The following is a 12580-nucleotide window of genomic DNA, read 5'->3' as shown; positions in this document are numbered from 1 at the left end:
TACATCAATCTCCTCTTTCAGCAGCTGCTGGCTTCTCATCATCTTCTTTCCGTCATCCTTTTCCTCTTCCACTCATGGCTTACCCATTTCAGAACCCTTTGGGTGCTCCCTCTTCAGCCTATCCAGGGAAAGACAGGGCCTCCCCTGAATCCCTAGACTTAACTAGGGAGACCACAAGTCTGAGGACCAAGATGTCATCACACCACATGAATCATCACCCTTGCTCTCCAGCACACCCTCCCAGCTCAACAGAAGGACTTTCCTTGTCTTTCATCAAGTCGGAGTGCGGAGACATGCAAGATATGTCTGATATTTCACCTTATTCGGGAAGTGCAATATCCTTTTTAAAGTGTTTGGAAAAAAAATATGCTTTTTTCTCAAGTAGTGTGTGTTCCACTATTTAGAAAACATGATGTGGTTCTGACAAGGGTCCACTCGCTGGAAGTTCAAATTAGTAGATGATTTCCTATGTAGTTGCAATGCTTTTGCAAATGCCCTGTTTTTTTATATTACTCAAAAAACAAGGAGATCGTATTCCCAAAAGAGCAAGTTATCAGCAATCTCTGTCATATATTGCTTAAAACTAGTCACCCTTATTGACCAAAATATATTGATTGGAAACCAGAGGCATTACTAGTGCAAAAAAAAACCCCATTGTTTTAATGGGACTGTTTTCTGCATCAGTTTTGCACCACCTGGGAGACTATGATAATCTTTCTATAATTATGCCCATATGAAAGGGCTGCATTATGTGATGACATCCTAAAAATCTACATGGCAGATCTGAGTAGACTGATACATAATTAAAAAAGAAAGACACAAGCATTTATTCCCAGATGTTGATTATTGCTTTGATTAGTTATTGCTAACATCCGACAGTAAAAAAAAAGGGAAAAATAGTGTATAATCCCAGATTGCATAAATACCTACAACCTGCCCAGGCTGGCATGGGGTTAGGGTCAGCATTAAAACCTTTTGTTCTTTATGATTTTCATAACTGTCCTCTACATTAATTTAAAAGCGTGATTCAACAATAATGTTACCTAAAAGTAACATTACCTGTGATTGCTAACAAAAAAGAGATTGTAGGCTAATTACCCATACTGTATCTTAATCAGTTTATGTGGAAGTTACAAAATGTCAGAGTTTGTGGAAGACGAGGACTGTGTAAAAATGATTTGTGATGTACAGTAGTTGTGATTTATCAAGTGCATGCTCCATTGTATTTTGAGGCTGTGTAGAATTCCAGGGATTTTAGGGTTAACACCACCACAACAAGCAGGAAACAGAAAAAGAAATGGATGCTTAGCATAGCATAGCATAGAGGTGGACAGGTGGCGGTGTAATTGGGTATCGAGAAGGTTTATCTCTCAGGCTGGATAAAAATAACGACTGCACCCGTATTAATATAAAAATGTGTTTGAATACATGCCCTGAATATTTATGTCCTGGCTATAGGTTAGGCGGGCATTATAATAATGTATTGAATTATACCATTTTATGTTCTGCCAGCAAATTTGTAGTAATAATTAGGATATTTTGTCTTATATTGTGATTTGGTATTTTGCAGGCACAGAGAGTATCTGTGCCTGAAAAACTTGACCATACTCTGGTGCCTGAGACACAGGTAGATAAGGTGATTTGCCCAGGGCCACAAGGAGCGAACACTGGAATTCAACCCGGGTTCCCTTGCTTCAAAAGCAGTGACATCACCAAGCTGTTCCTCCAGCTCGGTAAGGTTGAAATTCCCATTGAGCAGACCCCAGCTGTGTTTCATGATGTGTACATAAGTGGGCTCCATGTATTTTCCCCCTAATATTGTCTAAACTTTGTAACAGAAAAGCAAGTGTTTACACCGGGGTAACCAACTCCTGTCCTCAAGGACTACCAGCAGGCCAGGATTTCAGGATATCCCTGCTTCAGCACAGGTGGCTCAATCAGTGGTTCAGGCAAAGATTGAGCCACTGATTAAGCCACCTGGTCTGAAGCAGGGATATCCTGAAAACCTGACCTATTGGTAGTCCTTGAGGGCTGGAGTTGGCTACTCCTAGTTTCCACTCAGTGGCTTGATTCATGTTTGTCATCAGGACTAAACAGTCGTTTTTAGCTGTTCTTCCCTCAAGTTGGAAAACAGAAAGCCTACGCTGGGAAAGATAGAGGAAGTATGAGTCAAGCCAACAACTGACTCTCACCAAATGGAAATCTTAGGGGAAGGTTAATTATTATAGAGGAAGACAATATTTTTGGTGTGTGTGTGTGTTCAATTGAGTAAACAACAAGATACAGGTACTAATTTATTCTGACTGCGAAAGTTCTTTCCTCCACCCAGAAGTCTGTTCTTCAGGCCTTGTGCAGCTGCTTCCCATGCATGATTAACCTCTGTTGAGCCTTACATAGAAATCTTTTGTCCTTACGTACACAAAGCAAATTATTTTGGAAAGCCACAGAGCACAATTAAACACAAAATTCAGCTGTGTTAGGCTTCCGAAAAGTTGTCTACACAACCGTTTTGAATTTTTCTCTCTGTGCACATTTTTCGGCTTGAGGGTTGAAATGTGATAGTGTTGCTGAAGTATAGTTTTTCCCCTGCTTTCCTGGCGTTCACTAATACGTGCAAGTTTAGGTAAAAGTAAGATTTGTTTGCACCAAGTAGCATCTTTTGAGGATAGTTTCTCTTCAATAGCATTTCATCCCGGATGCTTCTCCAGAGGGCAGTCTCACAAGTGTATAGTCTTAAATGAAGCATCATCTTTACTGTTTCATGAGATATCTTGGGACATTATTGAAGATTATTGACGTATGTGTTTAAGAGTGCAAGTGTTTCCAATTTCCTGCTTAGATTTTCAGTCTAAATAGAATAATCACCAAACCATCATAAGGATGACATTTAGGATAGCTTCTTCTTTTTAGAAATCGTTAGCTGACAGCATATTGACGGGAATAAATGATTACATCAAATTATTTTTTTTAAAAGGAAATGATGCAGATAGCAAATACTTAGGCAAAAGAGGTCCAGCAGTTCTTAGCAACCGTAACAACTGAAAAACGACCAACTATTATCCAAAAACACATATAACATTGTGTGTGGATCATTGTCTTCTTTGTCCAATAAGAAGTTATCACAACAAACGAACTCTAGATTCTATAAATGGTGATTGCATACGAAAAAAGTATATATGTGTTTAGTGTATGTAGCTGCAATAATCCAATGCTGATGTGTGCAGAAGCTGTACAGCTGGCAAAGGAAAGGGATTTAATATGTGCTTATAATATTCCATAGAAAGGTAAAACCAAATTCGAAACTATTCTATTTCTTTTGAGAAAATCTTTGAAAATCAGGGACCTATTTTTGAGAACCTTATGCCAAATGCACTATTTTATTTCTCTATAAAAAGCCATTTTTCTTTTAAACCCTACAAAGATTTCATTTATCTTTCTCCATACATATTCTATGTAGAATTAAAACTTTCATATTTTCTTTTTTTCATCATGATTACAAATTTCACTGGGAAATCACCCGGTAGTTTTTGGGTTGTAAAAAATGTTCAAATATTTTTTTTTAACGGGAGTTTTAAAAATGGCCACAAATTTGTATTATGTTTCAGCCGGCTGCATAAGTTTGAAGTTGTTTCACTTTTAGTGCGGAAACAAACAGCATGATCCCCCTAGCTTGCCCCCAACACAAACTGGTAAGTATTGCCTAATTAGTGTCGTGCTTTTTGCAGTCAGAATTTTCGTCCTAAATTTGCTAAGCTGTTAATTGTCTTTCAGGATTTTTTTTTTAATTAAAGTCTTCTGGCTGCGAAACTGGGGCAACGTCAGATTTTTATTTTTCACATTAAAAACTCAGAAATTGCTTTCAGTGAGATTCCTTTTCTTTTATAAAGAGGGTGCTGGTTTTTGCCCCAGTTTTGCAGGTGAGAGACCCTAGTAAACAGACCCCAGTCGTTCCTCCCGAATATAAATAGCCACGTTCAAAAGAGAATCCAGCAGATTTTTATTTATATCAATGCAGCCTTATTGTTTCAAAAACCCAACTGATTGAATCAATAGCCAGAGAACCCATGTATATAATGTGTAAAATGTCAAAGTAACTGTACGCAGAAGGCTTATCTATTCAGTTTTAAAAAGAGTACAGCTACTGCACTTTAAAAGTGGTGAAAAGCAGCGTCCTATCATTTAGCAATTCCAATATAATATAAGTGGGCCTGTACCTTTAAACTGCTTAGTGATCACTAGAACACAATATGCAACCATTCTTAATTAAACCCGATGACTATAATCCAGCATAGTAATATCAGAACGAGAAGTGCATACCCCGCCATGTCATTGTGGGTGGAAAGGCTTGGCAGTTGTTACAGATAGTGCATGAACGCACTTTGCTCTGGTTAAGCAGGTTGCAAGTCGCACGTGGAAAACAAAGGGTCCTACTTAAACCCACATCTTGCTGTATGTATGGTTGGTTGTGCATTGCTTGAGCTGCTGTTGTTAATTGAAATCTAGTTAACCACGATGATACTGGAGATCTCTATTACAACACATATTCCTTCGAAAATCCCCAATGACTGGAGTGGGGCTTTTCAGCCGAAAATCTCCCGAACTGCTGCTTCGTTGGCTATAGAATTACCCCTTTAATCTGACTGCTAAAACTACCGTGGTCCTTTCCCACAGAAGGCCTTAACCCCATCCCCCACCCCCCCCCACACACACACACACAGAACTGACTTCAAGCTCTATACATTTATGTTTGATGTTGATAAACTAAATCCTAATAGAAATTCTTGCCTTGGTCATTTTCATGCAGTTTTGTTGCTCTGCTTTTGCCCTGGGTTTTGCAGCGGAGAGACTTTAGTGAAGAAACCCCATTGATATTTATAGGTGTATGTATCGATGGAGATGATGGAAATCTTCTGAGGTGCAAAACGGGGCAAAAAAAAAAAACTGCACCAAATGCACAAAGAAAAATGTTTAATAAATTTGATGCAGTGTTTTTGCAAAAGTTTTGTCTCAGGTTTCTAGATGGGTGACCTCCAAAGTCCCATAACTGCAAAGCCGGGGCAAAAAGTGCACAAATTATACCATACAAAAGGGATACCATTGAAAGTGATGGGATTTTTTCAGCTTGATGAATCTGGTAGACATTTTATGCTGGTTTTGTTCCTGGTTTTGCCCTGGTTTTGTTCCTGGCACACGATGAGGGTTATTAATCTCCCAGGCGCACATCTTGTGTACAACTTGTGCAAAAGTACTGCACCAGATTTGTGAAAGAGAAAAAAAATCTGATACGACAGTTTTGCAGTCAGAGATTTCAGTGAATAAATAACCCCTTTTAATGCGGCAATCCAAGCTCTTTTTTTTTTTTATACCCAGGATTGGAGCAGTGGGTCTCCGGAGCTGAATCCCATTAATTTTAAATCCGGGGACCCCCTCTTTCCCGAGATACTTACCTGCAAATTAGGTGCCGGTAACCGCTCTGCTCAGCTACCAGGGATCACGCAGTTCAAAGCTCCCGAGCCCTGTTGGCCAATAGGAAGCTGTGACATCATCAAATGCGGCTTCCTATTGGCCCACGTGACACAGGGGCTTTAAACTGTAAAGCCCGGATAGGTCAGCCATAGAGGCTACTGGCACCTACTGCGGAGGTAATTATCTCCGGAAGCGAGGGGGTCCCGGATCTGAAATGAATGAGGTTCAGCTCTGGAGACCCCCTGCTTCAATCCTATTTAAAGAAATGTAAAAAAAATAGCTTGGATTGCTCCTTTAATGCACTGTACTGTATCTATCTCCTGTTTCCCCCTGTGACTGTTAACATGTAATATAATGTATGTATTCTTATGTTGGATGCTTAAATTTTCTGTATCATCTTGTACATTATAAAATTCATATGTGATATACTCCAGCAATCAAGGTGTTTAATTATTAGTTTGTTTGTTTTTTTAACCAGTTAGTCAAATAACATTTACTGTTTGCAGTTGTATTAGATATGAAAGACTTGCTAACCACCTTTGGGGGTCTATGTATAAAGACAATTTTGGAGCAAAACGCAGGGCATTTTCATCCTGCACCAGTATCAAAGCTTTTTGCTCCAATATCCCCCTGTCTGACCCAGCTTGCTCCCTGGGGAGTGTCAGTAGGAGGCATTGGGGAGGAGTTACATGGTGCACAGATTCTAATGAGAGCCATCATAGTCTGTAGCAAGAATCACTCAAATTCATTAGCCTATTTAACCTAAATTAATGTTAGGTTGATCATAAAGCCTATCCACTAAAGCAAATAACCAATCGGCAAGCCAGTGTTATGCCTTAAATAATTTATGGTTATTTTATTTGAGAGAGTTTTATAAGAGTCCCAAATGCTGTATATATGCCCTGAAATCACACTTCAAACAACATGTGGAGAGACACGTGAGGTACCTGGGAGATATGCTAATAGATTCATTAGAATATACTTTGCATATCCTATTTGCATATCTTCCAGGTATCTCAGGTGTTCTCCCTACACTCCCTGGACAGAGCTAACGCCACGTAAGACAGGAATTAACGTTCAGGGAAATAACATTCGCTACCTATTTAGGTAACCTGACATTATTTTCCCTGATTTAACACAGTTTAGTGCATCGGGCCCTGCGTCTCTCTACACCACTCTCTTTGCCTTTCATTTGGCCCCCAAAACCCCCCACATTTGAGGTGGCGTAAGTCTAAAATACTGAATCAGATGTAAGAAACTGTTCTTCCAAAACTGAACATTGAGTCACAACACGTGTTCCTCTACGTTGCTAGTTAGGCTTGGAGTCATCCAAGTGGGATGCGGTGTATCAAGTCAAGTCAATGGCAGTTATCGCTTTGATGACTCCCGGCCCTAAACCCCTATGTATATGAGAAAAAGTAATGGAAAAGGGCGCAGAATTCTATACAGCCCATTATAATTTGTGTGTCACTTCCTTATCACCTATGGATATTCCTCAAATCGCAAGCCTATGTACAAGGGGAAAATAGGTTCTAAGAGGCTCCTTACTCAAAGCCTCTAAAAACTATTTTGTCTTAAAAGTGACTCCCATAAAAGCACCAAATGAATGCGTCTTGGTGCGCCAACAATTCTGGATTAATTGATATGTACGGAGCTGTCACACACCATACAAATAAAATGAAAATGAGGCCAAATGTAATAATTAATGAGGCGCCAATATATGCCGCTGGTGATTTAAGGTGAGAAACTGATTTTCTGACGCAGTGCACTCTCAACTCATTTGGAAAAAAACAAAACTATTCGTTACACATAGTCACCTAACCCCTTACATTTGTCAACAACGAATATCCCTAAGGTTTCAATGGGAATGTTTATTCTTGATAAATCTGGTGCAGGTTTGATACTGGGAGATATAACCCTATAGAACTTTTACGGGGGTTATTTATCGATGTCTTCCAGCTGCAACTGGAGCAAAAATACGTCAGAGCGTTTTTTCAAGCAACACAATCCCAAAGGTGTCAGTGGGAATGTTTTTCATTAATAAATCTGGTGGATTTTTGCCCACATTTTGCAGCCCGGAGACTGTAATAACTAGTCCTCATATACTCCTTTTAGTTTGTTTCACTGCTTCTTCTCCAAGGTTAGTTTACAATTGGGACTGCAGAGCAGTAGTAGGGACTGTCATTGTATTCTGAGGGTGGGTCTACTTATCAAAGGTTTCCCAGCTGCAAATCAGGGACAACAAAGAGGGAAGAAAAAGATCATACAGTAGAGCTTGCAATAAGAATCCTTTTTTTCAATTCCTTCTGAGTTTTGCAGCCAGGAGACTTTGATCATTTGACTTCCCAGACTTTCTAACAATCCAAAATGCTTGAAGGATGCTCACACAGCCCAGTCACAAAGCATGCCAAGGTGCAAAGAAATTAGTCAAAGCACATTTCCTATATATATATATATATATATATATATATATATATATATATATATATATATATATATATAAAATAGAATAAAAGCAGCCCTCCTGTTATTTTATTAAACGCCTACTAAAGAAAGATCCCTAGAATTAGACAAGCTCAATCAGATTGTCAAAGACCATTTTTAATTTGAAAGAAATTATTTCCTGCCGTCTGTCATGAATTTGTGCTATGAGTGGGGGGGGGGGGGGGGGGGAGGGAGAAAACTGTTTTTTAGCAGAAATCTTTCCAACCCCGTGACAGGTTGGGAGAGAATTGTTTTACTTTTCACCTGTACCGATGTCTCCCCTGTGCATGTTACTTCAGTTGTGCTTTAGTTTGGTCAAATGCAAATCTTTGGGCTTGCACAGGGCCAATGTTCTTAAGATGCAAAAAATATGCATGTCAAGGAAAATGAGCCACAGGGAAAAAACCAAATGGCTTCTGTTTCTTTTTGCATTTGAATAAAACTTAATATTTGATTAAACAGATTAATTTGCAAAGATGACCAACGCAAGTGCAACTAAGAGCAGGCACACAGCTGCGGCATAATAAACCATGCAGGGGGAAAGCACAGTATTGTGCTGCATTAAAAAGATGACACACAATGCCATAGTTATTATACTTAGGAATGTGTGTGTGTGTGTGTGTGTGTGTGTGTGTGTGTGTGTGTGTGTGTGTGTGTGTGTGTGTGTGTGTGTGTGTGTGTGTGTGTGTGTGTGTGTGTGTGTGTGTGTGTGTATATATATATATATATATATATATATACATGAAAGTGTGAAAAACTTCAGAGATAAGGACAGACTACAGGGACTTGTGAGATGTAAACCCTAATAATTCACATTTAAAAGCCAAAACACTGTTTGGTGAAGAAATGGCTGAAAAACCTTGAGAAACGATACTATTGCAGAAGAGTGTGTAAAGATCATCTTAAAAACGCAATTCTAGTCCATTTCATCCTGAGCCCCATTTGTAAACCGCAATGATGTGAACGCAGTAAAATTGTTGCGATCCTAGAGACACAGGGAAAAATCTCTACGTAGCTGTGCCATTTCCAAAATACGTTTCGCTCGCACTAACAAAGAAGGAGCTAAAGGCTGCTGCAGTGAAATATTGGGCTATTTCTCTGGCACGTACGTCTACAGTATTATGTGTTCATAACCAAATAAAAATAATTTTTAACCCTAGTTCACCCTTCTTATATCCAGAAAAACAGGCATCTGTCCCGTGGTCGTCACATCCTCTCTCACCGCACACACCCTGAGTCTTGCATTCACCTTTTTTTTGTTGCTGTTGTTTAGTTAAGGCTATATTGTACTTTGTAAACAAACAGCACAAGACTCAGGTTGTTTGAACACTGCTTTAGGTTCAGCTGCAGTACACTGGTTCTCAGATCTTTTATGTTCCTGAGCAGATGTCTTTCATTAATTTATGGATTTATCATCTTTTCCTTTTTTTTTTTTTTTTTTTTTTACACCTGGCAGCTGGCTCAAGTTTCAGCAGTTATTGTCTATTTTGCATTGCACATAGAATTGAATGTCATCTGTCTTCACAAAGCTAAGGCTAAGAGAATCGAGGCAGGCTGCATGAACTTCTGGGATGGAGCTTGTTTGAGCACCCAGCACACTTACCCCCCTTAACTCCTTAATATTTATTTGTACTCGTTTTCTTTCCTGGCCTTGAATGGGGTTTAGCTCGTGTTCGGTACAGCTGTATGTTTACTGAATCTATCCCATCATGACTCATTGTGCGTGTGTAAGTATCCTGGAAACAGCTAGTGCTTTCTTGGAAGAACAGTTGCTTGCCAGTGCAGTCACTTAGAAGGGAAATTAACCAATTGGTTAGTTCACTTATAACAACATATAGAAGAGGAAATAAAAGCACTGCGTTACCCATAGGGCATTTGCCACGTTTTTTGCGTGCGTGGTTTATAAAGCACAGCACTTGTTTAAAGCAGTGAGTAAAGCAGTTTCGAGTTTCACTGGCATCTCCCATTAATTAATTCAAAATATAACACTATATACCAAAAGTACAAAGAGATCTGATAGCTTTACCTCCACAAATTGCTTAAAATAGCAGTTCCATGATGGAAAATGTACAAATGTCTGCGGACGTTTATATATTTCTCACCATATGCCAGCTTCAACATTTCATTCAAACTGTTCAACATGAGGCGTATTTTATTCAGACGTAATTAATTGTCGCATTGCCGTTTAGCGGGGGGAGAGTTCCTTGCAACCAATCTCGTGCAATATTAAAATCTAAAAACATAAAGATGCATTTTGCCCAGAAGTTTTGACTTTCCTGAAACTCTTATCACTAAGCAATAGGTGACAGCTTGCTGCTGTTATTTCATTTATGCATTTTGACAGATGGTACTGGAGAGTATAATGCACTTTTAGACTTCTCTCTATCAGTCTAATGGAGGTAACTGGAGGTTCTTTCACTGCTTCTCTTGGCACAAGAAGTATGTCAGTGAAATTACCCGCCTTTGTAATGATTAAACCTGCTTAAAGTTTATTTGAGATTTTTGTTCTTTTAAGAATAGACTAAACTATTTGTATTTGATATAATTTCCCAAACAGAATCATTTGTGAAGAGCTAGAATGGTAATACATATTTAATAGAATTTATCACGTACAAAGAACCCCTATTAATTTATATAGTTTAGAAAAAAAATACTTAAAACTACATTTCCTTGTGAGATTTGACTGATTTTTAGTTTTTTTGGTAAGTGAGCAACTTATTGAACACCTAATATGTGTGTATTAAGAGATGTGCAGCCTCCATCACTGTCACCATACAGGTACCCAATGAGTTCAATGTCCGATGCTCTTCTGTACCTAAACCTGGAACATCTATTGGGAAGAAGCCTTAATTGACCTTGGGGGGGGGAGGGGGGGCACATTGATTCTTTCCACATGCATCTTCATTTCTGATAAATTATAAAGCCATTAATTTGCTGTGGAAATGGCAGGGCCAGCCTGTAGCACAGATGTGCCCAGAGCTGTGCTAGCATACAGCACTCACAATAATGCCAAGAAGCTGGAGGAAAATGAAGAGGCCTAGAGTGTTATGGTTAGCCCTGTATTCTGTTGGGAACTGTTTTGGTTGCGTCTGTTTACAGATTTAAAAGATAATGATGTTTCCAGTTAAAACGGTCTCCTTATTTGGGCAAGTGGCCATTTATGTATTGATCTGTTAAGCCACATGACTTTCTTTGTTACCCTCTAATATTATATTATTGTCACTGCTCTTTAATATGTAACACATTTTGTTGTTATGTTTGTGTAAGAAATTTAGCGGCACCTGTTTGGTAACAATGTCAAGATTATGAGTGATAGAGAGGTAAAAACAGGACTCTGATTTCCACTATTGTTTGTACAATTAGGCAATGAAACATATCCTAACCTCCGCCGTGAATTCAATAGTTTCCTTACCAAAGTATGCACAAATCGTGTTATTTTTATAAAGAGTAAATTAGGACAGCGGTGCGCAAATTGGGGGAGATTAACTGCGGGGGGGGGGGGGGAGCGGGGTTTACAGAGGCGCATCCCGAAGGCACTTAAATTAAGTGCCGGGGAAGCGGCGAAGGCCTCTGTAACGCTAAGTTACCGTGGTTCAGCCGGCATCTGGAAACGCATCGCTATGGCAACGCAGCATCACATGACGCCGCGGGGTCGTGACATCGCGTTGCTATGGCAACGTGACATCATGACGCCCAGACGTCGGGAACCACAGTAAGGAGGGAGGGGGGCGCGCTGAGAGCAGGACAGCCGGCAGGGGGGAGCAGGGGAAAAAGATTGCCCTCCCTGAATTAGGACATTATATTAGCAGACAGTTATCCTCATCTCAGCTCGGTTTTGGTCTTCTGAACTTGGCTTCTGGAGTAACCAGTGAAGTCCAGCGGGTAGATGCTCCTTCCATCAGGGATAGGTTTCTGAGATGCTACTGTAACTATTGAATATTAACTGGGCATCATGAAAGGTGCTAGAAGTGTACAACACTATATTATTGTAAAAGTGTATGTTTTGGGGACTAGATGCACTATTATAGCTGCTGGTGTTGCTCAGGTTAATTTTCTGAAGCGTTTTCCTTGACTAGCGCAATTCTACATGCAGGAAGGACTATCTCCTAATCACTTGAAAAAGGCCAAGCTCATGTTTTTCTACACCCGGTATCCAAGTTCCAACATGCTGAAAACCTACTTCTCTGATGTGAAGGTAAGACATTCCATTTCCTTGAACTCTATCCAGGGGTGAAAACACATGATTTATTTGAACAGACCATTGTCGAAAATGTGTATAATGCAAACTTTTCAAAGACTATAGCAGTGCTATAAATGTGCATGTTCCCTGTTCCTCCCAATGGTTGCACCTATAACGTTGTTGCATGTTTTATTTCAGGTTGGCAAATATGGATAATACTGTACACTAAAGACAAGCAAACTTTTTGCCCACACTTTCCAACACAGTCCTTTTTAGTAGAGTACCCATTGACTTATATACCTCCCAAAACACTACTCCATACAACTCACAGAGACATACCGGTGAACACAGCTGAGATACCTGGGAAATATGCAAACCATTTGAATATACTTTGCATATTCAAATGAGCTTAATTCCCAGGTATGTTTTCACAGGTATCTCTCCACATGT

At 39.5% G+C, this 12580-nt stretch overlaps 1 protein-coding gene across 8 annotated transcripts in view; it reads left to right on the top strand.

Moving 5' to 3' along the window:
- PROX1 (prospero homeobox 1) overlaps nt 1–12580 on the top strand; it is a 77984-nt gene that overhangs the window by 17390 nt on the left and 48014 nt on the right. For all 8 annotated transcript variants that reach the window (XM_075595632.1, XM_075595637.1, XM_075595635.1 and 5 more), the window contains 2 exons: nt 1–337; nt 12040–12145. The exon at nt 1–337 is cut by the window's left edge and continues 1457 nt beyond it. In XM_075595632.1, coding sequence (XP_075451747.1) covers nt 1–337; nt 12040–12145 — 443 coding nt within the window. The remainder of the gene's footprint in view (nt 338–12039; nt 12146–12580) is intronic.

This window comes from Ascaphus truei, chromosome 4 (assembly GCF_040206685.1).
Source record: "Ascaphus truei isolate aAscTru1 chromosome 4, aAscTru1.hap1, whole genome shotgun sequence".
NCBI lineage: Eukaryota > Metazoa > Chordata > Amphibia > Anura > Ascaphidae > Ascaphus > Ascaphus truei.
Note: the sequence above shows the minus strand (reverse complement) of the source record. Positions and strands in the feature narration are given on the sequence as shown.